Source organism: Sander vitreus, chromosome 9, assembly GCF_031162955.1.
Source record: "Sander vitreus isolate 19-12246 chromosome 9, sanVit1, whole genome shotgun sequence".
Classification (NCBI taxonomy): domain Eukaryota; kingdom Metazoa; phylum Chordata; class Actinopteri; order Perciformes; family Percidae; genus Sander; species Sander vitreus.
In genome coordinates, this window is record NC_135863.1 from 10,769,827 (window position 1) to 10,796,573 (window position 26,747).

General features: G+C 40.7%; 1 protein-coding gene across 3 annotated transcripts in view; it reads right to left on the bottom strand.

Annotated features, from left to right (window-relative positions):
- Nucleotides 1-26,747, bottom strand: part of arid3a (AT-rich interactive domain 3A) — a 61,187-nt gene that overhangs the window by 14,366 nt on the left and 20,074 nt on the right. For all 3 annotated transcript variants that reach the window (XM_078258712.1, XM_078258708.1, XM_078258711.1), the window contains exons 2-4: nucleotides 24,484-25,214; nucleotides 24,089-24,371; nucleotides 960-1,032 (exon numbers count right to left, since the gene is read on the bottom strand). In XM_078258712.1, coding sequence (XP_078114838.1) covers nucleotides 960-1,032; nucleotides 24,089-24,371; nucleotides 24,484-24,824 — 697 coding nt within the window. In that variant the 5' untranslated portion in view covers nucleotides 24,825-25,214. The remainder of the gene's footprint in view (nucleotides 1-959; nucleotides 1,033-24,088; nucleotides 24,372-24,483; nucleotides 25,215-26,747) is intronic.

Below are 26,747 nucleotides of genomic sequence, written 5' to 3' on the forward strand. Positions count from 1 at the left end.
CAAGTGATCCCAAACCCAATCTTCAGTCCCACCTTTGACATGAAATATGATCAATCCTAGATTTGCATATTAGGGAGTGATGCCTCAGTTATCGGTACAACCTGCAGATGGAGCTCTCAGATTCTCAGAGCGGACTTGGCAGATCCACCCTTTGCCGGTGGCTGACACTGAACATTTAGTACTGTTTTTGTCAGTTGTGAGCACATGTCTGACGTCTCATGTCATGGCCTGCTGATCTGATTAATTCAGCCATAAATCAACTTGTCGAATTAACAAGGCTGTTCTGTATTTATGAGAGAAGGAAGATCTGCGTGATTCCGATACATGCAAATACAATACTGTAGCTTCCTAAGTATGACAATGAGTTGTCCGGGTGAAGACAAAAAAAATTTTTGGTGCAGTTTGCAGTTGCAGTTTTGATGTTGTGTGTGTCACCAATGTGAAAAGCCTGCACGGCGCGCGCCTGTGTGTGTGTGTGTGTGTGTGTGTGTGTGTGTGTGTGTGTGCGTTTGTGCCTGGCCGTGTGGACAAGCACCAGGATGGGAAGTTACACCAATCCATTCCTATGCATTAATATGATGCGTCTCTTCTAGTTATAGCCTTGGAACGACATGAGGTTGCACAACCACCCATATGAGTGAAAAATGAGTAGATGGTGCTGTGTCATATGTCAGAGAGAGAGAGAGAGAGAGGTGGGGGTGGGTCATCCCTCTATATATCCAACTATTAAGAGTCTCTGTATGACACTGGGTGGATATAAAGCGAGGAGATATAATATGGTAACATAAGAAACTACATAAATGTAGGTGTACTTCAATGAGTAAGAGCCAATGTGGTGTACTGATGTACTGTGTTTATTTCACACACACACACACACACACACACACACACACACACACACACACACACACACACACACACACACACACACACACACACACACACACACAGTAACATACCTCTTTTTTGCATGAAGCTGAAGAGGTCATCCAGGAACTCTTTCCTCTTTGGGTCTCTATCCAGTTCATACAGCTGTGGAGAGGAAGATGAGAAAGCAGATAAAGCAATAACTTATGGTTTTGTATCAAATGCAACAAGTTTGAGATCTGACAGAAGAATACCAAAGAAGAAGAAGACCGGGGTATTCTGCAGTCACAAAAGCAAAATGTAAGATGGAGATTCATCTTTAAAGATCTGTCATGAGAAACCAATCAGTTGCCCTCTGATCATTAGAGGAGATGACAGAGAGAGAAATGCTGTGGGCCAGTTTGGCTTGATGAGAACCTGATGTGGGTCCAGCTGCTAGCGGGGCCCTGTGCTCTGGAAAAGTTCGGTGAAAGTTAGCAGTAAAAGTGGGGTGCCAACTCTGGGGAGTACAGTGAGGCCATTGAAGCCTGTGGTTGTTTTTCCAGCCTATAGTTTGCCAGTGTGATAGTGAAATATCTTGTTGGAGGTCTTTCTATTTATGTGTCACACACTTGATGCTAACAGTTACTCTCTTAATAGGTGAGTAAGCAATGGTACAGCTTCAGTATTGTACTTGAGGCGTTCACAGTTATATCTACAACTACATATCACACAGTATCTATGTGAGGTCATTGAGTTTCATAATCTGTTTTTGAAAATAGCAGGTTGTGAAACACAGGCAGTGTATTGTTACTACTCAGACACAACAGCCAGCAGGCAAAGCCTCACCTAACCCTGATGATGTACTGTACTCCAGTGAAGAGCATTCAATATCACATCACTAGAAAGCATTAATGTCACAGTACATAACTTACAGAAGTTACCATTACATACTATAGCTGAAGAAATTAATTGTTGGACAGAAAACTAATTGGCTTTGTTTCAACTGTTTCCATAACTGATTTAGACAAAACATTTTCTAGTCTGTGCCTCTTAATATTGTGAGGATTTACTGCTATATTTTGTCTAGCAATAATTTAATATCTTAGGGTTTTTGACTGTTGGTAGGACAGAACAAGCAACTCAAAGATGTGGGCTTTAGGAAATTGAGATGGCCGTTTTCCAGTTTTTTCTGATATTTTATATAACAAATGTTCATCCTATGTATAAATGACCAACACTAAAAAAACTGTTAAAATGTGCAGCTCAGCAGTCTGGCGTGCCCAGTTAGAATTTTCTTTTTTAGGGCTGCAACAGAAAGACTGTCGCTTATTTCCTTCATCCACCAAATAGGTTATGTTTTTGCTTGGTTTGTCTGTTTGCAGTATCATGGAAAAACTAATTGCCTGATTTTCATTAAATTTGTTGGAAGGATGTATCATGAACCCATTTAAATTTGGAGCGAATCTGAATCCCGGGGCGGATACAAAATATTTTTCACGTTCGCTTATTCTTTATTCATGTGGTATCGGAATAATCGGAGAAATAGTTCCTGACTGGGACAATTCACACTTCTCAGAGCCCAAGATCTTTAAATCTTGGGCTTGTCTTGTCCGACCAACAGTCCAAAACCCAAAGATGTTCAGTTTGCAATCAGTAAGATAGATAGAAGAGTAGATAATAAAATAACAAAATAGTTGCCTGTTAATTAGCTAATGTATTGATCTGCTTATTGTTGCAGCTCTATTAGGACTTTCCAATATTATCCTGTCACATGTATTGGCTGCATCACTGATACAAATTGAAAGAGCCTGTATGCGCTAAAACTCAAACAAGGAGTCTAATAGAAGCAATGGAATGCTTATTTGACATTTGACTGAGATTTGCAAACTGATATTAATCCTGACTTACTTGCTAACCACTAGCAGCTACCAGCTGCCAGGTGAAAGTGAATAAAACTAATTGCAATCAGTTACTGAAAGATTTCTGCGTTTGCTTTAAAGCACTAAGCCAGAGAAAATGAAAGGCCTGTCAAGTTGAAGACTGGTATGATTGGTGACCGTAGTGGCCTCTTACCACTAACAGACTGCCCCTCGTTGTGGCGTTCAGCCCTCATTAGTGACACCAAGCTTCCATAAGATCTTATATTCTAGTGGGTAGGGGGGTGGGGACTGAAGAGGGTTGATGTAGGAGGATGCCGGCTAATGTACAGGCCTGCTGGAGGCAAGGGGGAGTTTTAAGTACAGGATGCATGCATTTCATGAAGTGCTGCACCATAAATCTTACCCTCATAAATACCCCCCAACTCCCATCCCCCAAAGTAGCTTTATTTGCACTCTACCCCCCCCCCCTTCTCTTTGTCCTGATCGTACAAACAAATATTAGTGGTGTGGTGGGAGTGCTGTCCTATAGAATCAAGGTGGCTAATGCTCAGATTGCAGTCGCTCAAGATTTGGTAACATGGCATGAAAAAGGTTTCTGAAATAACAAAATGCCATTCAACCACTTTTCTAAAATGACACCTGCATTACACAACTCTAAATGAACTACTAAAGCTGGAGATTTTCATGTAATGTTTGTTTAAAGATGTGTCTCTGCAGCATTACAGTATTGACAAACAGAGCAGTGTGTTGATTAGTTTCACTGTTTCCCTGCCAACTGAAGGGGTTGTCAGTCGACAGTGAAGTTAACACACACATAGTATCCCTCTTACTAATACATATCCAGTTTCTAGTCTCACTCGGCATTCGCTGTTAACACGGACATGGACACGGTATCCTGCTTTGTATTTATGAACATGTGACTAAAATCAAAATTCAAGGACTTTTCAAGGATTTTCCAGGCCCAATTCCCTCAAACTCAAGGACCCAACATGGCAGTTTAAGACATGGATCAAGGTTAATTACTGGTACAACACTGAGCATTGTTATATGAGAACTAGCAGGCTTTACAGAAGCTCACAAACAACAATTAAAAAAAGAGAGACTTCAATGAGTGAACACTTCTCACAGCGCAGCAAAACAATTTATAGCCTATTTACTAACGTTGGGAACAAAAATATCGAAAGAAAACTTCTATTTCTATTCTTGCACAAAATATATAAATTCAAGCACTTGACAAGTATTGACAGTATTGACAATGACAGTATTCGGGATACGGAGATGCCATTGCCTTGTGATGCGTCTGTCACATCAGCATATGGAAGCATTTTTTTGGCCAGGTTTCTGTAAGCAATGTGAAATTTTACCTACACAGCCTGTTACTAGATTCATTTACATAACGTTTACATGAACTGCAATATTCTTTAGTTATTTCAATTAATACTCCAAATAGGAAATGCCTTTGAAGTTTACTTTTCTAATTACCTTACCTTATTTAAGTCCTGTTTACACCTCAAATCCTTTACTTATCAAATCCTGACTGTATCGCACATACAGCAATCAACCTGCTAAATGATGCATGCTCTACCATTTAAATCTGCTAACACAAAGTACAGTCAGGTCCATAAATATTGGGACATCGACACAATTCTAATCTTTTTGGCTCTATACACCACCACAATGGAGTTGAAATGAAACGAACAAGATGTGCTTTAACTGCAGACTTTCAGCTTTAATTTGAGGGTATTTACATCCAAATCAGGTGAACGGTGTAGGAATTACAACAGTTTGTATATGTGCCTCCCACTTTTTAAAGGACCAAAAGTAATGGGACAATTGGCTGCTCAGCTGTTCCATGGCCATGTGTGTGTTATTCCCTCATTATCCCATTTACAAGGAGCAGATAAAAGGTCCAGAGTTCATTTCAAGTGTGCTATTTGCATTTGGAATCTGTTGCTGTCAACTCTCAATATGAGATCCAAAGAGCTGTCACTATCAGTGAAGCAAGCCATCATTAGGCTGAAAAATCTAAACAAACCCATCAGAGAGATAGCAAAAACATTAGGTGTGGCCAAATCAACTGTTTGGAACATTCTTAAAAAGAAAGAACGCACCGGTGAGCTCAGCAACACCAAAAGACCCGGAAGAACACTGAAAACAACTGTGGTGGATGACCGAAGAATACTTTCCCTGGTGAAGAAAACACCCTTCACAACAGTTGGCCAGATCAAGAACACTCTCCAGGAGGTAGGTGTATGTGTGTCAAAGTCAACAATCAAGAGAAGACTTCACCAGAGTGAATACAGAGGGTTCACTACAAGATGTAAACCATTGGTGAGCCTCAAAAACAGGAAAGCCAGATTAGAGTTTGCCAAACAACATCTAAAAAAACCTTCACATTTTTTGGAACAACATCCTATGGACAGATGAGACAAAGATCAACTTGTACCAGAGTGATGGGAAGAGAAGAGTATGGAGAAGGAAAGGAACTGCTCATGATCCAAAGCATACCACCTCATCAGTGAAGTACGGTGGTGGTAGTGTCATGGCGTGGGCATGTATGGCTGCCAATGGAACTGCTTCTCTTGTATTTATTGATGATGTGACTGCTGACAAAAGCAGCAGGATGAATTCTGAAGTGTTTCGGGCAATATTATCTGCTCATATTCAGCCAAATGCTTCAGAACTCATTGGACGGCGCTTCACAGTGCAGATGGACAATGACCCGAAGCATACTGCGAAAGCAACCAAAGAGTTTTTTAAGGGAAAGAAGTGGAATGTTATGCAATGGCCAAGTCAATCACCTGACCTGAATCCGATTGAGCATGCATTTCACTTGCTGAAGACAAAACTGAAGGGAAAATGCCCCAAGAACAAGCAGGAACTGAAGACAGTTGCAGTAGAGGCCTGGCAGAGCATCACCAGGGATGAAACCCAGCGTCTGGTGATGTCTATGCGTTCCAGACTTCAGGCTGGAATTGAATGCAAAGGATTTGCAACCAAGTATTAAAAAGTGAAAGTTTGATTTATGATTGTTAATCTGTCCCATTACTTTTGGTCCCTTAAAAAGTGGGAGGCACATATACAAACTGTTGTAATTCCTACACCGTTCACCTGATTTGAATGTAAATACCCTCAAATTAAAGCTGAAAGTCTGCAGTTAAAGCACATCTTGTTCGTTTCATTTCAACTCCATTGTGGTGGTGTATAGAGCCAAAAAGATTAGAATTGTGTCGATGTCCCAATATTTATGGACCTGACTGTATAGAATCAGAATCAGAAAGGGCTTTATTGCCAAGTACGTTTTTTGCACATACAAGGAATTTGTCATGGTGTAGTTGGTGCATGTCACACATTCTCTAAATATAAGAAGAATAAAAAGAATATAAACAATATAAGTATAAACACATACACACAGTAGGTATTAATAAAGATACAAATAAATGTAAAATAAATAATAAAATAAGTTAAACAATAGTAAAAAGGAACGCTACAGCAGAGTAGGTACAGTGGCATGTAGAGCCAGAGGTGTAGTCTGGAGAGAGTCTAGCTAGAGTATAGCTGTAACAAGAACAGCTTGAAGCAAAGTATTTCTGACAACATTGGATAGAAGGTAAACCATGTTAGCACCATGACAGACAGGTTGGGTGTGGAGTTAAAAACTCGAAGTAAACTGATGCTGTAACATGCTTTAGATGCTCAGCCATGCTCTGTAGTAGAACCAGTTTCATCCAAATATTGTCTAATTAAGAATTATGTCAGTAGTTGGATTAATGTGGTTCATGTAAATATAGTCACTGATAAAAGACTGACATCTTGATCAAACGCAATGATGTAAAAGAACAGGTGGAACATAACAGGAGTTGTGCTTTAAAAGAAGGAAAATCAAAAGAAAAAGCACTAAACAGGGTTTGTGTAGTGGCTGCAAATGTACAAATCATTCTTCATACAATACACTCACTTTAAATATGTCAACCTGCGGCTAGGACAGAAGCTGGTAATGGATCAGATGCATTATGGAAAGCAATAACTGTTATTGGTAAGGGGTTGGAGTCTGCAAATGTGACATCATCAGAGTACCTGGTTGAGTGTCAGGATCCTGTCCAACCGGCACGACCATGCCACCACTTACTATATCTCTCTCGTCCGTCTATCCTTTTCTCTCTCTTTTCTGTTTTTACTTTGTCTTTTACAGTCTTCTCTGATCCGTCCGTCAGCTCTACGTATATAACCCTTATAAACATTATACTGTATGTTCCCTTTCACCACCCACTACACACATACATCCACGCACACACGCAGGACTATGGTTAACTGCTCCTCAGATCTAAATCGATAAATCGGTAAATTGAGAGAGCTAGCTAGACAATCTGTCGAATCTGAGTTGTCTGTTGCACGACTAAAACAACCTTTGAACGTACACATGTTCCACCAATGGTTCCACCTTCCCGAGGCTATTTTGCAGAGGCATTGTCGGACGCATAGTGCCACCCAAGACAATTGTGATTGGTTTAAAGAAATGTCAATAAACCAGAGCACGTTTTTTTCCCATACTAGCCAGACCCTCCTCCGCAGGGCTGTGGACAAATTTTCATTAGCGACACCAGCAATCACACCCAACTAAATAAACAACTAAAAACTAGGCCAACAGGTAATGCTTGCCAGTTAACGCTCCTTTACCAAATCCCCTGCAACAAAAAAAGAGAGCTGACTAGAAGACTTCCAATTTCTAGATCATAGGCTACAGGGTTTCTAAAACTTTACAAAAACTCTGCATCTTCTTCCACACTTAAAACTAATAATAGGCCACAATTAGATTATACAGATCTTGTGTTATATCACTTAGAATTAACATCAAATGCAACAATGTGTTCTGGTGACAAATGGTGATAGTAGAAAGAGAACCAAATGCTGTATCGTGGTTAGCTGCTAAAATGACGAGACCTCAGACTTCGCAGCCACATTTGAACAGGTGTTTGTTTAGTGTTTGACTATTGTAGTTTCCCACCCTGACTGTGCATGTAGGTCACCGTCAGCCTGCAGATAAATTAATAAAACAGGCCAGAAAACAAAGTGGTTTTATACTGCAAATAATCGGTAACCAAATAGCAGCCTGTTGCAGTTACCATCAAAGTGGTGGTGGTAGGTGATACTGTAAAGGGGGGGCAGGGGGGAATGTATGTGTGAGGGGGAGGGGTTCCCCTCACTGTTAATGCAAATGGCAGTTAGGGAGCCAGTCGCACACAAGTGTTACATAGCACACAATACAGGCTTTGCAACTGAAAACCAAAACTGAGAGGAGACTAAGGTATCGTCTACATGCTCCTTCACACCTGCCAATCACCTTGAGGTCAGGCTGACACACACACACACACACACACACACACACACACACACACACACACACACACACACACACACACACACACACACACACACACACCCCTTTTACTTTTTGTGCAACAGTCACCCTTACAATTCTAGGATTGGATGACTTCTCATTAGTTTATTCTTTGCAATGTTTGGCCAAAATCCTGTTGCTTTGATAGTCTTTTTTCCAGGTAGAACTGGCTTCTCAGAGGAAGTGTGATGCCTGCACGGCACACTGATGCACAAACATGTAGTCACTACATGCCAACGGCTGTGAAAGAGGTCTTTGGCATGCAGATTGGAACATTTCCAAAAAACTCTCTTGCGCACTTATTGCTATTGTGCCATTGGTTGAGCTACCGCGTGCCAATGGTGGCACACGTGCCTAAGGTTGCTGACCGCTGATGTAGTGGGTTACAAGTTCCTCTTTATACAGACTAATAGAGTGAAAATTAAATATTACAATCACCTAAATAGGTTTACCGTAAAACCTCCAAATAAAAAGTGTGAATTCTCACAGAACCACACAGCACCATCACAGAGCAAACCATAAAACTGCAAACTATACTGTTTATACCAGCTAAGCCCATTAAGCAAGGTGCAGCAATAATATATCAGCCCGATATCATGAGCTTCAGCTTTTTATTTATTTCTTCGAATCAATTCCAATACAGTGGTTGCCTGTGCAGAAGTCAGAGATTATGTGAGGGTTCAACTACTTATTTAGGCTATTTATAGTTGATAATGCCTTTCTGTTTCTCTTTGGTTGTGTTATTAGAGGTAGCTACAGAACATACACGAGTTGAGCCCTTGAATGTGCTTATAACACTTTTAAGGACTGTCTTTCAGAGATGCAGAGTGATAACTTTAAGGGTGCATAATATGTTTTATTTAATGGAGGTGTATTTGTCCTGTGGTTGTTACACAGAGCAGAAACCAGGTTTACACTGAGACTAAATCCCCTTTAACCCAATTATGGAGGACCAGTTTCACAACTTCATATTAATCCTTGAGTTGTTTCTTCTCATGAAAGAGCTTAGTATGATTAGTACTTGTTTTCTACATGTCCTCTTGCCTAAATTTAAATGGAACAATTCTGCTGACTCTTTTATGCAAGGGTGCAGCTTGTTACACTTTAAAAAAGCTGTACTCAAAATACTGAAAACAAATTGCCTCCACACGGCTCTTACAGACAGTTCCCCCAATAAGTGAGATGTTTCTTTCCCAGTCACATTCACTAACATGAAGGCATGGCCGGACAGGCTATCAAAACAAAGAACAGAGAAGCTCACAGACAGAGTGTGACTTTATTCTCTGCTCAGGACGCCTTTACTCTAATATATTTTTACATAGCAAATATGTGTTTGCTGCTATATTAATGTTCTGACTATCAAGTACAACTATATCAAATTAACTTGACAAAGAAAAGACAATGATGAATGGTGGACTCTCACAGAGCAAACTCTCACACACACACACACACACACACACACACACACACACACTCATAATGTGTGACAGTGGGGGAAGGTATGTATACGGAAAGTGGAGAGGGTGTCTTGATACAGTTCATGAACACATGATCAGCCATTTCAAACACAGCATTGTTCCCTTTTATGAGTATCAGTACTCCCACAAAGAAAATAAAGTATCATAGCTTGTACTTTAATCCCACAATGCAATGCTCTGCCATCCTGAGGGAATAGATAAACAAAATTATCTTGAAGGACACTTAAAATCTCTATTTATTGTCTAGAAGGAAGATATTGTAGGTAAAAGAGCTAATATATAGCAGAGATCTCCACTGTTTGTGAAAGTGGTTCATCAGCTTTTGGTTTCTTCTGTGACAGAAGGAATTTCGGTGAGTGGGGTCAGCCCATAATTACATTTTACTGCAAAGAAGGCAATACTCTGACTATTGAAGCTCTTATCTGATTACCTTCATCACAGTAAGGTCATAAACAGAGCAGGCAGTTAACACAGCCAAGGATTCTGTTGAATCTCTCCACTATTTTAGGCACAAAACACTACAGTCACAATTTTTTTTTCCCCATCAAAAGATCCCGGTCAAAGTCACGAAGACACAGTAACACCCAATTTACAAAACACACGACATGTACTGCAGTGCAGGAGACAAGCGGAGAGGTTCCATATTTGTTCTTTTTTGGATCATTATATTGATAAAATTGGACTTCTATTTTATTGAAAATAGCCAACTTAAGCCGTTTTCACATATATACTCTGGACTATGTCCGAGGAATTAGGTCCCTATTAGATATTCATAGTTTTGGTCATAAACAACGGAGTCTCTTGCCGTTCCTTGAATTTTTTTGATGATTTCGGCGTCATCAACACAGCCACTCGCTTGCTGTGAATTTTCACACATTCGGCGCAATCGGAGTTTACACAGATTTTGTACTAGGGGCAGGGTAAACACCGTTTGATGTCCAATTCGACGGATTTGGACATTTGCGTTGTCACATATAGCTCAACCGGGTAATGTGATTTCAGGTTTGCAGTGCATGTGTGAAAGCGGCTTTACAGGTTTTGCTGAGCATGATAAGATGAGCATGACCGAGTCAGCCTCTAACTTGATTACGGCTGAAAAAACATTAAAATAACACAACTGACTTCTTAATCTGTCCTTTCTGCTTGACAACTTAATAAAAATGGATCAGATTCCTACAGTAACAAGCCCATGTTCTTGTTTTTTTCCAGAGATCACGTTAATCAAACAATGTGAGCAGAGCTGTGACGTCTCCTTTCTTCCATTGTGCTTTTTCTTTCTTTATCAAGTCATGTTGGCTATCACTGCTCATCACTAGACAATGAGTGGTAATGCCTAAAACGTAAAAAGCATTAGCACCTCAGAATCAAACAGTGTGGTTGCACTAAAGTAACCAGGTTATTCAGAGGAACCAGGTTATGGAGGTATTTGAAGAGAAAGGGATTATTTCTAGGAATAACATTTAGCACTCCATTGGTCATACAGGGAGACATCTAATGTAGAATATACAGAAAGATAGATACCCACATAATAGACAACTGACATGAATGTAATGCATCCACAAGACAAGTAAGCAAACAAACAAACTCCTGCTGTTATACACATACCCTTTTTTGATGAAAACCAACAAATTTAAAAAAAAATATTTTTTTCTCTAGAAGCTGTCAAGAGCCAATCTAGGAAAGGTAGAATTTTTTTTCTTTTTTTTTTTCTCAGAAAACATTTGCAGAGTTAAATACATAGTTTACGTAAAGAGTGTACTGTAGATGCTTGTATACGTCCTGTTGGTATACAAGCAGGGGAAAAATCCATCTCCTTTCTCTTAACCTTTAGCTGCTTTTCCATCTCGATCTTTTTCTACAGTACAATTCTTGATCACCACCAACTGTCAATCAGTGAATCAGTTTTTCAGTTTTTCGTGGTATTGCAAACTGAAAAAGACGCATGGCTACAAACGAATAACACTTCGCAAAATAACTCCTGGAACCTGTTCTGCTTGGCCGACTGCTGAGATCTAACATAAAAAGGGGAAAAAAGAGATTGCAATGTAACACTTGTATTTCTATTTTCTTCATGTCTGCTGAACAGTTCAAATACAAATAGCCACCACTCTTTATTTTTCAATACGCAAATTAAATTGCTTTCTTGGGCTTCTAATGTTCATCTGGAAAATAACTTAATCCAGTCAGTCGACAGAGCTGACAGCAATGTGACAACATGTCTCCGTAAACTGAGATCTACAATGAATACATCTTTGTTTCCTTTGCTCCCCATCCTGCTGTTCCCATCCCCCCCACATGCACACAATTAACAGCAACAATAGACCTGCCCGATTGCAGAGGCATTGAACAGTGTTTTATTGACAGGCAGGATCAAACACATCATAATCCTGACTGACCGGATGACCTTGTAAAATCAATCAGGAGCTAACAGCCTGCTGAGACAAACAACACCACTGAATGACTGTGTTGGACTTCACCTTATCTGCTACAGTCACATTTCGCCTAAAAATGAAAAAAGCGATAAGCATGAACAAAAAGACACTGAGAATGACACACTCACACTAAAAAAACGCTGAATAAAACCACATATCTTAACGTCCCAACTGTAGCAAAAAAAAATAAAAAATAAATAAAAAGTATGTCCATGATCTGCAAGATCAACTCTATCCTGGTTTGATAATGACGTTTCTCAGTTTGGTTTCCACCCTAGTTGGACTATAAAACAACTAATGTGTACCTTTTCCTTTTATTTCCACACAATACAATTTTTCTGTCGCCAGAATACACCTCTGGGAATTCAATGGTCTTTGAGGAAATGGTTTCATTATGGTGTGAGAAGTTGTAAGTGAGGCCTTTGAGTATGCAGGGCTTTAGGAAATGTTTTTTATACTTGGCATATACAGTAGTCCCTGCTGACACGAGAAAAAGGTGAAAACCAGTTGATGAAAACATGAGATAAAACCAGAATGAGCGCAATCCCCCGCTAACATGCTGCACTCTATTGCTGCCTGCTACTGACAGCTGCCATGGCATGTAGATTTGGATAAGAATCAAAAATAGCAGGCAGCATTCCCAGGTCCCTCGAGAGTCTGATGTATGTAGCTGTGAACAATCTGCTCTAACCGCAATGCTTATGAGTAGTAGTAGTCACGATGATGGATGCCCAAACTGGGCAGGGCAAAGCTGAACCGACCGAAGGGGAAGTGAGTGTAACAGCAATTAAAGGTTATAAACCAGCATGTTGAAATAGAGCAACCAAATAACTGATACCACACTTAGCATCAGTTATTTGGTGTTCCTGGTACAATGTTATTTCCCTCACAAATATCTCTACATAAGATGTATATCTGTAAACAAGCCTTCCCCTCAGAATGGCAGAAAATCATAACCTAGATAATCATCTAATGAGAGTTAAAGCTGAAGGTATTTATTCAGCGCCAGTGCAGATGCAGTGATAACGTTTGCGTCTGGAAGCAGAAAGATGAAGACCGAGATGGAAGGGTAGCTGCAGTTTCAGAGGAAGGTCTGTCACAGTGCTTGTAAACAGGATGAAGACATGTAAGAGATATTTAATCTGGCTCGAGAAGGCTAAAAAAAAGAGTATGGATGGAGCACCTTGCTGTACAGGGGAGTGGGCAGGACAGTCTAATGGTTGACAATGGTGGCCTAAAAACGTATGTGGCATACCCAGCTCCTTGGAGGGCAGATATCTGTCCACGTGGCTCATCAGGGACTGAGATGTCGTGGCCATGTTCTAAAGCCCACACAAATCAATAGGTGGAATGGCTGCAGTTTGATCAAGCTGGGTGTTCTCTACATGGAGCCTTTCATTTCTGCTCTGGGACACTTGGCAGCACAAACCCCCCAAACATGTGCCCTGTGGAGTTTTTCTGTAAACAAAGTTAAGTTGAGACTCACTGTTTCTCAGCAAAATGCATTGTGTGTATTCTTTAGACCTACAGAAATAAATGTTTTCTCAGAAAACATTTGCAGAGTTAAATACATAGTTTACGTAAAGAGTGTACTGTAGATGCTTGTATACGTCCTGTTGGTATACAAGCAGGGAAAAAATTCATCTCCTTTCTCTTAACCTTTAGCTGCTTTTCCATCTCGATCTTTTTCTACAGTACAAATCTTGATCACCACCAACTGTCAATCAGTGAAATAGTGAAACAATCGGCAGAACTGTGTATCATATCATGTGGATATGCGAGAGATACAGGCCCCTTTCTGACCTGGTTTTAAAATCCGATCTGAGTGATCGGATCACAAGTGGACAGCTCTTGGTACGGGTCTTCCCACCTGTCTGTAGAATGTGTCTCCAAATGCGTCCTTGAGTGACCACTTGTGATCGGATCTCACTTCCCTGCTCTATATGCAAATAAACAAGTACATCATTTCCGTTTGCATAGGCTGGTTTTGTGTGAGCGTGTGTTTATAAATGTCAGTTGTTACTCTCACATAAATCATGCATTAAAAACATGTGATGACTTGAAAAAGGCTGCCCACAGTCTGTCTGTGTGCCGACATAATGACTGGCGGCGTAGCCTGTGCAGGAGAGAAAAAGGTTTTTAAAAGTCTCTAGGTGTCTCACACCTCTCAGTACGTTTGTAGCTTCTAACTGAATCCAATTCCAATGAACAGCGCTGCAGAGAGCTCCCAAGAACAGGCAGCACAGTAACAAAAACACCAACACATCACTAACAGTATGATAATAACATCCAAAAACACATGCATCACAATGCGTCCTCAATGCATCCTGATATTGTTTCCACCTGTACTTAGACCTGTCCACTAGTGATCTGATCACTCAGATTGGATCTTAATACCAGGTGGAAACAGGCTGACAGTATTAACACAAATGGGGACTCACAAATCAGGTGCAACTAGAGGGCAAAAACTCCTAGTGATACATTTTAATCTGAAATATATCAGTTTTAAAATGTCAAATTAGTTGTCCCATTTAAGTCATAACGTAGAGGCTAATCCGGTAAAAGAATAAAGTGTAGCAAACAAATTGTCTTGACACATTTTGTTAGTGTTTACTCCACTTGACTCAAACTGTATCTGTGTCTTTTTAAGATAATAGACCTTTGTCATATTACACATTTGAATCGTTACAGCGGGTAAAGCACATGCACAATCAATAACATTAAGTATTGTCAATGAGTGAGCCCTGGAATTGGTATACATCTAAATGGTATGCAGCCATTAACAATGTTATTAGTTAAACCTATGACTTTCTTGCTATGACATGTCAAAATATCTGCAGTGGAAAAGGTCTATTATTGGTTCATATTGAAATGGAGGTTAAGAATGACTTGTGACTATGTGAACAGAGCCATGCCCCAACAACAGCTAGTATCATACAGACAAGACAGGACAGCTAGACTGTTGTCTCAAGGGTCAAATGTGATGATGGATGGATGGTTAGGGTATTTTATGATACAATGCCAGTAAAGTGTGCCCTGCTCTGCATAATGTCTAAGCTATTGACCGCATAGTCTAGATCGACGACAGTTAAATTATAGGATGATCGCCAAATGTTCCGCCGAATGTCCCTTGCCTTGCAAAACTTGGTTCATTTTGGGAAACCACAACAAACTTTGAGCTAGCAAGCTTCGCAACTGTTAAAGAAAATTTGGATTGTGTTACAAGGCAGACCTGCTTGGTTCTTTAGGTAAATGATTATAAAGACTTACAAAGAATTTATGGGATTTACTATCTAACTTGGATGTTTTGGGACCGATTGGCGGGGATTTGCTATGGACAAAATACACACGGCCATACACTGGTAAGCGCAAATGCCATTTATTTAAACAGCTCACGTTACTGTATTGTGTGAACTGTTAACCTCATTTAATAATGTATGTGGCGTTTTCTTCTTGCGGGATGCAAATGTTCCACCCAAACTAGTTTCTTCCCGAGAACATTTTGCAGATCCACCGTCGCTGCATCCGGAGCCCAAGATGATTGTGATTAGTTTAAAAATAATGCAAACAACCCAGAGCGTTTTTTTCTCCTATCCAGGAATGTATGTGTGGAGGGGCCAGACCTGCTGTGGAGTAAGGTCTGGCATTGCAAGACTATTGACTACACAGCTGGGATTCAGACCTTGAGATTCTTTTGAGAATGAAAGCTTTTAACACATGCTACCTTTTCAAAAGCATTCTAAAAGGCAACAGCACACATGCACTGCTTTTGTTCAAATGAATGCCTTCTACCGCGTCACTTAATGCCGCGTTCTATTTACCTCGCAACTCGGTTGCCGGAGCTGGGAATGACGTCATATCCGAGTTGAATGCGTTCTATTTAAAAAGTCGGATTTTCATTGTTTTCATTAGCTCTAGCCCGATTAGATATTGTTAGCAATACAAGTTGATAACAACGCATTACGCCGTTTTTTGTGCATGTAAACAGCGTAACAACATGTCCACAGATAGAAGTTGAACATGCCTGTGTGAACGACTGATTTAGTGACACAAATAAGACAGAAGTGCTTATAACTTTATATTACTTACACAACTTATTCACAACTGTTGATACAGGGGGCAGCCATGTTGGATTTTGAACTCGGGCTACTGCAAGGCTGTACGAGTTCCGAGCTCGTAAATCTGAGGTCAGGGGGCGTGTTTACGACTTTGACCTCATTAAAACCGAGTTGCGAGGTAAATAGAACGCGGCATAAGCTGTATGCCACTTAAGAGTTTTGTTTGTTTACAACTCCAACCATTCAGTGCAGTTGATTCCTGAGCTTATATTATGACACAAGACTTCACTGTGCAGGAACAAAAAGTGGAAAGAATGAGATGCACCAGCACTCACATATGTCCTTTAGAAAAGAAGAAAACAGAAGAAGAGAGGAATCAAAAATAAGATTCACACACACACACACACACACACACACAACAGTGGCAAAGACAAAACATTTGTGCGTGTCTCCCCTGCTCAAAATAATCCAGGAGAGTGACAAAATAAAATCTATACTGTACAACATAACAACAGCCAACGGCCAATGGAAAAAGACAGGACGAAGGAGCTAGCTTCAGCCTTTATGCAATCTTTGTTTACATTCCTGCTCTAACCCCCCTTTCCTCCTCCATATTGAACGCCTGCCAATTTCCAGAATCCCTATGGCTGTACAGTTTCTGACATCAGCTCTGTGCTGCATGCTGCACGTTGGGACACGATTATAATGCTCTGCAGAAGCAGTCAAAACGAGCATGTACTACACGCTCTACTTGGCAGCGTTTCAAAGCCCAATGCCAACTGACTGTTTTTTTTTCATGCTCTCTCAGTCACACCTTTTCCCGTCCTGTGCTGTTCCTACTTCACTCAATAGGAAGACTTTCAGGGGTCTTCCAATGCTGCCTCAACCTTTGTTTTTGGCCTTTTGTTCTCATGACATGAGACAACAGGGCCCATTAACCTCTTGTGGTTGAACACAGAGCACTGGGCACAGAGGCTTCTGCAGGCTCAACATAATAAATTAAATCAAAACTCCCCTGTGCTGATTAATTCAATCCCTGCAGACTCCAGTTCAGGAAAACAGCTCCAGATGACCAAATAGTGTGATGCTCTGGAGTTAATGTACTCTGAAATAATGAGTTAAATCAAAGCAAATTGACTGGAGAAAACATAAGAGTAATGTGTGAAACATTGCTTGAGTAAGTACCAAGCGGTGCAAAGACAAAGCTTTATAATTTAAACATTGTTTGACATTAGTTATTCATTAACAGCAACAAGGCCAGCCAGTGGATTTGAGGATGGAGGACAACAAGCTGTCAATTAAATGGAAAAAAATTAATTCATTGCATGATTTTGTCAACCTGTCAACACGAGTTTGTAGAGAAGTTGTTACGAGAGACATTTAGAAAGTTCATATATTTTAATTCTATAATTAAAAGCAGCTCTCAACAGATTCAGTTAGTCCTTTCCAGTGATTTTTGACTAAACAAATCTACAGCTGTGAAAATGCACAAATTCATATAAAATGCAAAAACAACATGGTCCGTCCTAGTCATACAACCCTAAGGTAGCTCAAAAGGCCTGGACAGAATTACAGAGGAATATAAACCCAACGAGCACTTATCAGACAGCTGTATCAGCAGAAACCTGATGGGTAATCCCAATAAGTGTCGCTCCCAATTGGCTCTCATTCGAGCTACACTTCCTGTAGTCACTAACAGCCCCCTCCCCCCACTCCCAATGTGTGTGTGTGTGTGTGTGTGTGTGAGAGCAATTTAATGTTTAATGCCAATTCCCCTCCATTCGCCCTGATCATGGTGAGTGCCATGAATTTTTAAAGACATCCCTACTTTACTGTCCATCTGGGCTCCATCTGCCCAGCTGCTGGTGTTTAAAGCAGACAGAGACACAGGAGAGGAGACTTCAAAGGCTCTGCACAGCCTTTGGAAGAATTCTGGCCTGAAGAGGATATTGTTTATAAAACAGGGGGCAAGGAAGTTGGGCAGTTATATAAATGTATACCTTAGCATTGATTACACATTATTAAAAGCCGATTGTAATTGTACATTCACAAATATTTTGTGGCGCCAAAAAACTAAGAAAAGGGGGAAGTGAACAGAAACATAATTTGTCATGACTTTTCTCATTCCTTCATCTCTCAAATTTATATTGAGTCCAGCAGCTAGCCAACTAGTTTATCTAGACATCTTTTAGTTAACTGTTAACAGGACAAGTTTTACAAAAGGTTAGGCTGACTAGCAAACATTGCTAACATAGCTAACGTAGCTCGTGTAGGGGAGCGTATCTATGTTCCCAGGGTCCTATGTTCCCCCGCTCTCCTCTTAATATGACACATTCAGGAGACCTTTCAAGGGGTTTCATGTTCTTTTCCCCTAGGTCAAATGTTCAATGTAGGTTTCCTTGGGTCAGTTATGTTGAAATCACCCACCTATAACTTTTAGCCTACTGATGTTATACTCATTGAAACCTACACCCTCAAATTTGCCAGCAAGACAGTTTTCTTGACTTTAGACATTGATATGTCCACAGTGACTGAATGGATTTTTACCATACAAACTGCATTTGAAAGTCCAGCTTCCTTTGTTCCTTTGCAGTTTGAACTGTAGAGATAGCCCTTACCAATCTATTACAACGATGACCCTGGGTACACAGGGATGACCCCTCATGTAGCTAACTTACGTAACATAGTTAAGGAAAAAATGTCGGTAATTTTAGTTCTTATTAAAATGAAGACAATACAAATTATAGTTATTCTTAAGACTATGAACACTATGAATTACTTTGTGTAATTAAAGCCTGTGTTGCCCTGTGCGAACTTAACGTGCGAAGCCCTGCTCATTACACCGTGATGCACGCGCAAGAATCACTGTCAACCTGCACAGGGACTGCAGTTATTCAGACAGCTATATAGTCATATTCATATATATATGTGTGTGTGTGTGTGTGTGTGTTCTCGTGTGCCTTGCTGTGTGTGCATGTGTTAAATGTGGACGTACGCCCTCTGTCCATGTTGCTGAAATACATGCCAAAATAGATAGGATGAAAGGCATTGCCACAGAGATAGTTGTATTTGTATTTTGGTGTTAAGAGAGATAACGGACTATTTAGCTGTCAGAATAATAGGCCGTCTGACCTACGGCATGTCACTTTATATTCTTTACATAGCTTTATATAGCGACTTACTATGCTGCATGCTGGATAAAGTGAAAGTCACTTTCCTTGCCTTCTTGCCCACAAACTCAGCAATAAAGTCTTTGTAGTCCAGCATTTGTGAAATCGGTCGCGCCCTGGTGTATCTGACATTGTTTCTCCCGTCTCCTTCCTCGCTCGCACTTTCGCAGGACGCGCTAATGTAACCATGGTAATGGCGTAACATCATAAATGTAAAAATATTTTTTGATTTTATGACAAACTGGAATTTAATTTGAGATCACATCTAGTCGAGAACAGGCATAGTGAATGTAAAAAAAAGAAAAGAAAAAAGAGACAGAAAAAACTGCAGGATTTTAAACCAGGCAGGCGAGGCCAGCGCGAGGCCAACGTGAGGCCAGCGCGAGGCCCTGTGCGGTCACACAGTTGGCACAACCCATGTGACGGTTCTGCGTGCAAGACTATATTATATTTGCCTATATTTTATTGTGTTTTAGTAATTCATACCTCGCTTGTCATTATTTCTGTATCAATTCTACTTTTATTTATCATTTATCTGGTAATTTCCTTCTGCAAGCACTTTGTAACTTGTTTTTGAAAGGTGCTATAAATAAAGTTAATATTAGCTTTGGCTGTAGGATAGCACATGTACCATTAACTTAAAAGGAGTGCAAACATTTTCCTGGAAATTAAAATGCATTGCAAAGAGTGATATTTATATGGATATTGATAGGGGCAGATGTATTGGGGGGGGGGGGGTTGTGCAGTGGTATCACTGAAATAACTCTGCTGAATTTGCGCTCCACCAGCAATGCAAATCAGTTTCAATTACAAAATAATCCAACAATGCTGGCATAATTTGATATCTGCATATATCCTTGTCCTTTATTTAATACCACCGCACCCTGCCACAGCCAGATACGACAGCGCTCGCAAAGTGCCTTGAATATTTTGATTAATTCACTTAAAAACCACAGCGTAATCAAACATCCAAACAGACAGCACCTCCTGGCTTGATTTAGTCTGACCTTTCAGCTGAGAGTGGGGAGAGAGGAAGGTGGCCGGCTGATCCACCAGGAATTCAGGTCGGGTCTTGGCGGATATATCTTAGCCACATAGTTTTTGGGGCAAACTTAACCTAAAAGTGGGGTTTGTGTGCATGTTTCCTCGCCTACAGTAAATGGCACTTTAGATCTAGGTGTGGAGAACTGATATTCAAATACTTTCACTGAACCTATTTTATTGTTACACACTCATTTCACTGATCTACTTAAAGTGGAGTCACTACATTAGTACAGGACCTGTTAAACGCCTGTTAGATTACAATCCAGTTGCTTTATTTTGCATTTCTCCTAAATGTTACAACTTTCTGTTCACTTTTCTAATTGACATTGTTCCCACCCACAGTACTATTGAATCATCAATCATGTGAGACTGGAGGGTCTCTCTTTTGAATTTTCTCTCCTAAAGTTTTTCAAATTCTTCCTACGCTAAATTTTTTATAGGGAGGTTTACCTTGGACTGGGTCATGAACCATCACTGTAATGCCCTAGAGACACTGTATGTGATATTGGGACTTAACAAACGTGACTTAACAGAGAAAAGGACAGTTCTCCGGTTGGAAGAGCTCCAACTGCTGCTGACTGATAGAGGCACGCACGGTTTCTGCTGAGGATCTGGGGTTCCCAGTGGCCACATTATCACCCTCCCTCAGGCACATTCCAGCAGCCTCCACCCACCTGCCCAAAATAAACAGTACAGCCTTAACCCCTTCCTCCCCACCCAGTGTGATTGAATCTTCACACGATTTAACACCAGAACACATGAAAGTAAGTGTAAGTTATAATAAGTGTAAGTTATAGGGTTTTACAATGCTGGTCAAAATGAGAATCACATTTTTTTTATTATTTTTTTTTTTTTTTAAATCAGACTTGAGATCACGACTTTCTCCCATGCTTCTTAAAAACATAATCTTCTGAAGTGAAAAAAATAGTATAATAAATGATCTGTCATTACATTTGATCTTACATCCTTTTGTCATTTTATCTTATTTTGGTAATTTTATTTGATCTTTTATGGCTAGTGCTCTTATTGTAGTGAGTCACGACCAGTGCTTTTATTGCTGAGCTGACCTCTGATCTCTTGTCATATACATTTCATTGTAACGTTGACTCTGTGTTAACCTACATATGACGAATAAAACTGTAAACTTGAATTCATATGCAACTGCATGGAATGCTAAATTAATGAATAAACAATTACATAACTTGTCTGTTCTTTAAAATACCTTTGAACTAATGTTTTAGAGAAAGATACAAAATTATGACTGAAATGCACACCTCACCTATAGCCAGATGTATCCCATGCCCCAAACACTGAGGCTTATTCTGTGATTAAAGGGTGCTGCTTTTACAATGTTTGATTTGAATTCAGTCTTTAGTCACAGACTTTCATGATAAAAATGGACTGCCATGAAGAGCCATGTCTTTGGCTAACTTAAGTCAAGTATGTTGAGAACCTATGAGAACTTGTCGGGTATCGCAATGAACTCTATAAAGCCTCAATTATGGGTATTTGTGTGGTCGGGTGAGGGGGTTTAAGGGTGAAGTTTTCCTAGCCTTGATAGTTGCATCATATAGATTTTTTTGGTGATGTTTTAGGTGGCTGCAGTCCAAGTACATTACGACATTTTGCTTTGGGCTTGCATGACTCACCACACTACCACATATATCACAGATTTCAACATTCTGCATTTCTTAACCTCCATATCAAGTTTGCACTGAAAATGCATTCAAAAACTGTTGTCTGTAGATTTAACTTGTGTCCTTTTCACGTGTCAAGAAGAAACCACAAATGGTGGTTTCAGATGAAAAAGAAGAAGCAGAAGAGAAATGGCACACACTAAATATAAATAAAGGCTAAAATCACTGAGTTTGATTTGCATTGGGTTAGAATTATCAGGGGACAGACTGTCTTCATCATAACAGGTTGGCCATTTTTACTTTACACAGCACATTTACAGAGCATTGTAATAACAGGCTAAAGCTGCAATTATTACTAATCACCATAATCATCCAGGGGCCAAATGGGTACTGTGTGAATAACATGCAAGACTAAAATCCTGGATTCACAATATTATAAACTATCAGCAGTAAGGAGGGTGAGAGCCATGACTCCCTGCAAACAGATGTGACTGACTGTTGTTGCTTTATTCCTTAAATCATGTTAAAATGCAGGTTTTAAACGACAGCATGCTGGTTTGGTCTTCCCCTCTGCTCTGTCCCCCTATAGTAGTAGGAGTACGACGTTTTGTAGGCTTGACATAGGTTTTAATCAACAATGGATTGCGTAACACTATCTTAACAGCCAATATACTGGCTGTTTTGATTATATAACCATGCCACACTGACATGTCATGATAAAAATGTTCTGTTTCCTACCTGACGTATGAAAAACACCATATGAGGCTTTACTGAGGGAGGGGTGGACTATTCAGAGAAGCAGAGTGTAGGTTTTAGAGGAGCTATATTCCATACGCTGTAATTACAAGAAATAGGCCTTAAATTACAGAATATATGGTTAGGTTTAAAAATGAAGTACATGTTTGGGTTAAAGCTTGTTTACCTCAAACATACTGAAGGCATCAATATGAAAATCTTCTCCTAAACAATTCCCAAACCAGTTTTCTCTTTTAAAAGAGGTTAGTAAAGTCTGCTCAGATAAAAAAAAAAAAGGCTGCTGCTTACTACATACTGTCAAATATGTTTTACGGCTTGAGATATTGCTACAGGCCATGAGTGTGTTTGAATTTTAATAGTGGTTTCTGTAAGGTCATATAACCTTTCCATAAAATGGTGGCTTGGTAATATACCACACTTTATTTTCCGAGTAAAGTAGCCTTAGTTTTTCCGACAAGTTTAAAAGGTTTCACTGATATTGATACAAATTATTAGTACCTCTAAAACATAAATAACGTTGTCAAAAAAGGTCATTCTTTTTCTCAAAGGCTTGTATCCCACTTGTAAGATGAAAAGTTTACTGTAATGATCCAATTTCCCCAAAATGGAGCATTGTCATCACATTCATTCTGTACTAATGCTGAGTGGCAATCTAATTTTTTAGAATTGTCCATGCACACCACGAGATGGCGTCACTTTGTGGGGCAAATATGGCAGAAAATGCAAAGAAATTAAGGAATAAATAAACAAGTCATTTTCTATTATCAGTGGATTTTACATCGTTCCATCGTCTCTCAGTCTTTCTTTTTTTTTTTTATCAGCAGCAGCCCTACAACTAAACTTAGCTGTTGACAGACTTAAATCTCTTCATGTAAACAGCCTGTCTTATTCCACAGGGGCCTCCCTCATAATATCCAACCCACTAGCATGTTTACAGTAAACGCCAGCATGGTAAAGCTATTAAAATGCACTAAACTCCCCCCGTACCCTCTCTCTGCCCTCAGTTTCTTTGCCTCAGCAAAGCAGTCCTATTCAATTCACTCTTAGGCCGCAGGCATTGACTCAGATTACTTCAGCTGGGAAAGTGACACGATATGAGGGATGTGAAGGCCAGATGTGGCTCACTGGTCAACAACTAACAGTTTAGCTTTATGTAGATGCTCAGAGTGCTACAGCAGCTGACTTCAAGATATTTTAGGAATTTAGCTGATATGGTTCTCCACACTGACAGCACGACTGCAAGAGGCAAAGCTGCAGACTTTGACAAGCCTGAATCTCCAGTAGCAATGTTTATTTGCATGTAATTGTACATTAAAATGAGTGCAACAGAAGAACACACCAAGCAGAGGAGCAGGAGGTATACAAAGAAATACAATGACATCCTACCTGTCTGAACTGCTCCTCGTAGGTCCACTCTCCGTGGTCCTGCCCGCCCAGATGGCTGTGCGTGGCGTGGGGAGGCAGGATGGCTACGCGGGTCTCCTGGTCGACACTGGGACGGGTCTTCAGCAGCTGGGAGTGGGGGTGGAGTTGACGGTGGGGCAGCAGGAAGATGCCCTTCCCGGGAGCCACTGTGTCATGGCTGGTCGGCAGACCCTCCTCTGCCAGGTCATCGTCAAAGTCTTCTTCCATCTCGCCTTCAAAGTCTTCCTCGTCCCATTTCTGTTTGCTGTGTGTATTTAAAAACAGAATATTGTTAAAAAGACATGCACCAATGAAGGGAACCACTGGAACAGATTGCATGTTTCAGAGCAACTTGTCCACAGACATTCACTACTCACATCTGCTCCTCCTCATCTGACCCCATCATGTCCTTGTAATGCTCCTCCCCGTCTTCATTGTCATCCTCATCACCTTCGTCCTCGCCGCCACTGCTGCGATCTGACATGGGGCTGTCCGTCACCCTCTGCAGCCCGGCCGCTGCGGCACGCATGGCAGCCAGTGCTGCCATCTGGGCCTGCTCTGCCTCAGGGGCCGGGCTCCCCATCGGCTCATCCCTTCCACCAACAATTGTGCGGACCTGATTGTGTTGGGCGGCGGCCTGCTGCTGTAGCTGCTGCTCCATAAGCAGTTTGGCCCTCTGCTGCCTGTGCAGGTTCTCCATGACAGCCTGCAGCTTCATCTCCGGGGAAAGCTGCACGGCGTTCAGCTGCCTTCCTTCCCCTCCCTCCCCCACTGAAGGCGCACCAGTCCGGGGACGATGGTTGATCCTTCTACCGAGGAATAGCGATTGCCAACCGTGTCTGTGGTAAAGCAGCTAGCAACTGGCTGGAGGTTTGGAGGTTATGGTTATGGAGTGGAAAGAAGGAGGAGGCGGGGGGGTCAGTCAGAGTTCTGAGAAAGGTTGGCTGCAGTTCTGGAGACAGAGGCCTCTCTCTTGTCTCAGTGGTTTTTCCTGCAGTCGGGGGGAAACCAAAGCCGGCAGCAGAGCTGAGTTGTACAACATTCAGTGAGGCACAAGTAGCGGAAGCGAAGGTAGGAAGACAAGAATATGTTGACAGACTACAAAGACCTGAGGGAGAGAAAGAATAACAGTGTCAACTTCCCCACTGTCTGTTAACATCAGTACCTTCAGTTGAATCTTTTTGTTGTGGCAGCGCAAAAACTGTTTAGCAACGTTCCCCAAGGCATCTGATATGTCTCTATTTTTAAAACTTTCCATTTGTTGGCCTTTCACTAAAGTGGACATTGTCTCTCGCTCCTCTGATTTGATTCTGTTCGGATAAAACTAAAACTACAGTCTACTACTTATTTTGTGTATCTATAATTTAATGTGTTGATATTGCATTTGGCTTTGTTTCCCTGTTTTGCAGACTCCTATTAAATAAAGGAAAAAGTCAAACATATTATATAACAAACTTGATCAATTACTTTTAGATTTAAGAGCCTGAGTTGCAGAATAGTGAGAAAAGTACTGCGAAGACTACAGAGCCGCCCTGTCAACTCAAATCATGACTTAAGTAAAATTTGATAGAGAAGAAAGTACCCAATTTCACACACAAAAATGCTCATTTCAGTCTGAAGTCCATGTGTAGCATAAATACGCAGTCCCTAATTGTCAGTTGTGCAGCATGTGCAGGATTACTCACACAAACAGATTAGACAAGCCGCTCACACAGTAGGACAGTGTTTTAGCCTCAACAATAAGAGGAAGTGAAATCATAGAAAGAACTGTCACGTTCTGTCCTGGTTGGCTCAAAGCTAAGAATAAATTCAGCCCACCACTTAACGCTGTCTCACCTACACACAATTAATATTCAGAGGTGTGCCTTTGCTCAGGTATGACTGGTGGGTTTTTCCCCTCATTAAAAAGTTGTATTGGAAGTGTAGAGACACAGTGGGGAGTTTTTTTTTTGCAACTTCTGTAGGCGGTAATGCTTCTCCTACATACCTGTTCCCAAAAGTGCTTAGATATGCAAAGCAGTGTCTGTTAAAAGCAAAGAGCTTCAACATTCTGGTATCAATAATGTCGGTTCCCTTTAGGCAATTGTTATAACACAACAGTGATCCCACCTATAGCCCAGAGTGATACAGGAAGGAGAGTAATTGTGTGTCCTGCCCACTCTCTGTTTACTCAGAAAGTGTTCACAATGTTAAGAAGTCTGGGTTTGTGGCTCAGAACAGCCACGCAGAGATAAGAGCTGAACAGCAAGTCAACAGCATGTGGGGAAATTAATTTCAAGTGCAGGTGCTGGATATGCTGAAGTGCCAGTCATGACAGGAGGCGGCAGTGACTGTACGCCACCACTCATCTCAGCTACGCTGACTAATACATGACCAGACAGACCTGCCACCACCTGCCCTGATTGTGTACTTTCAGAAACTGTTGATTTTGCATTGCACTTTTATACTGAGTACACTGAATGAAAGTGTGAATGAGTTACAGTTACATTTGAATTGTTAAAGAAAAACTCAGGAGCAGCACAACTCATTTCACATAACGTGAAGAAGGTTCGGGAGACCTTGACGAATCCCACAGAAGCATTTAATGAACACTCAATTGAGGAGACAATCAAGCAGGCAGTACAGTACAACCATGATATGT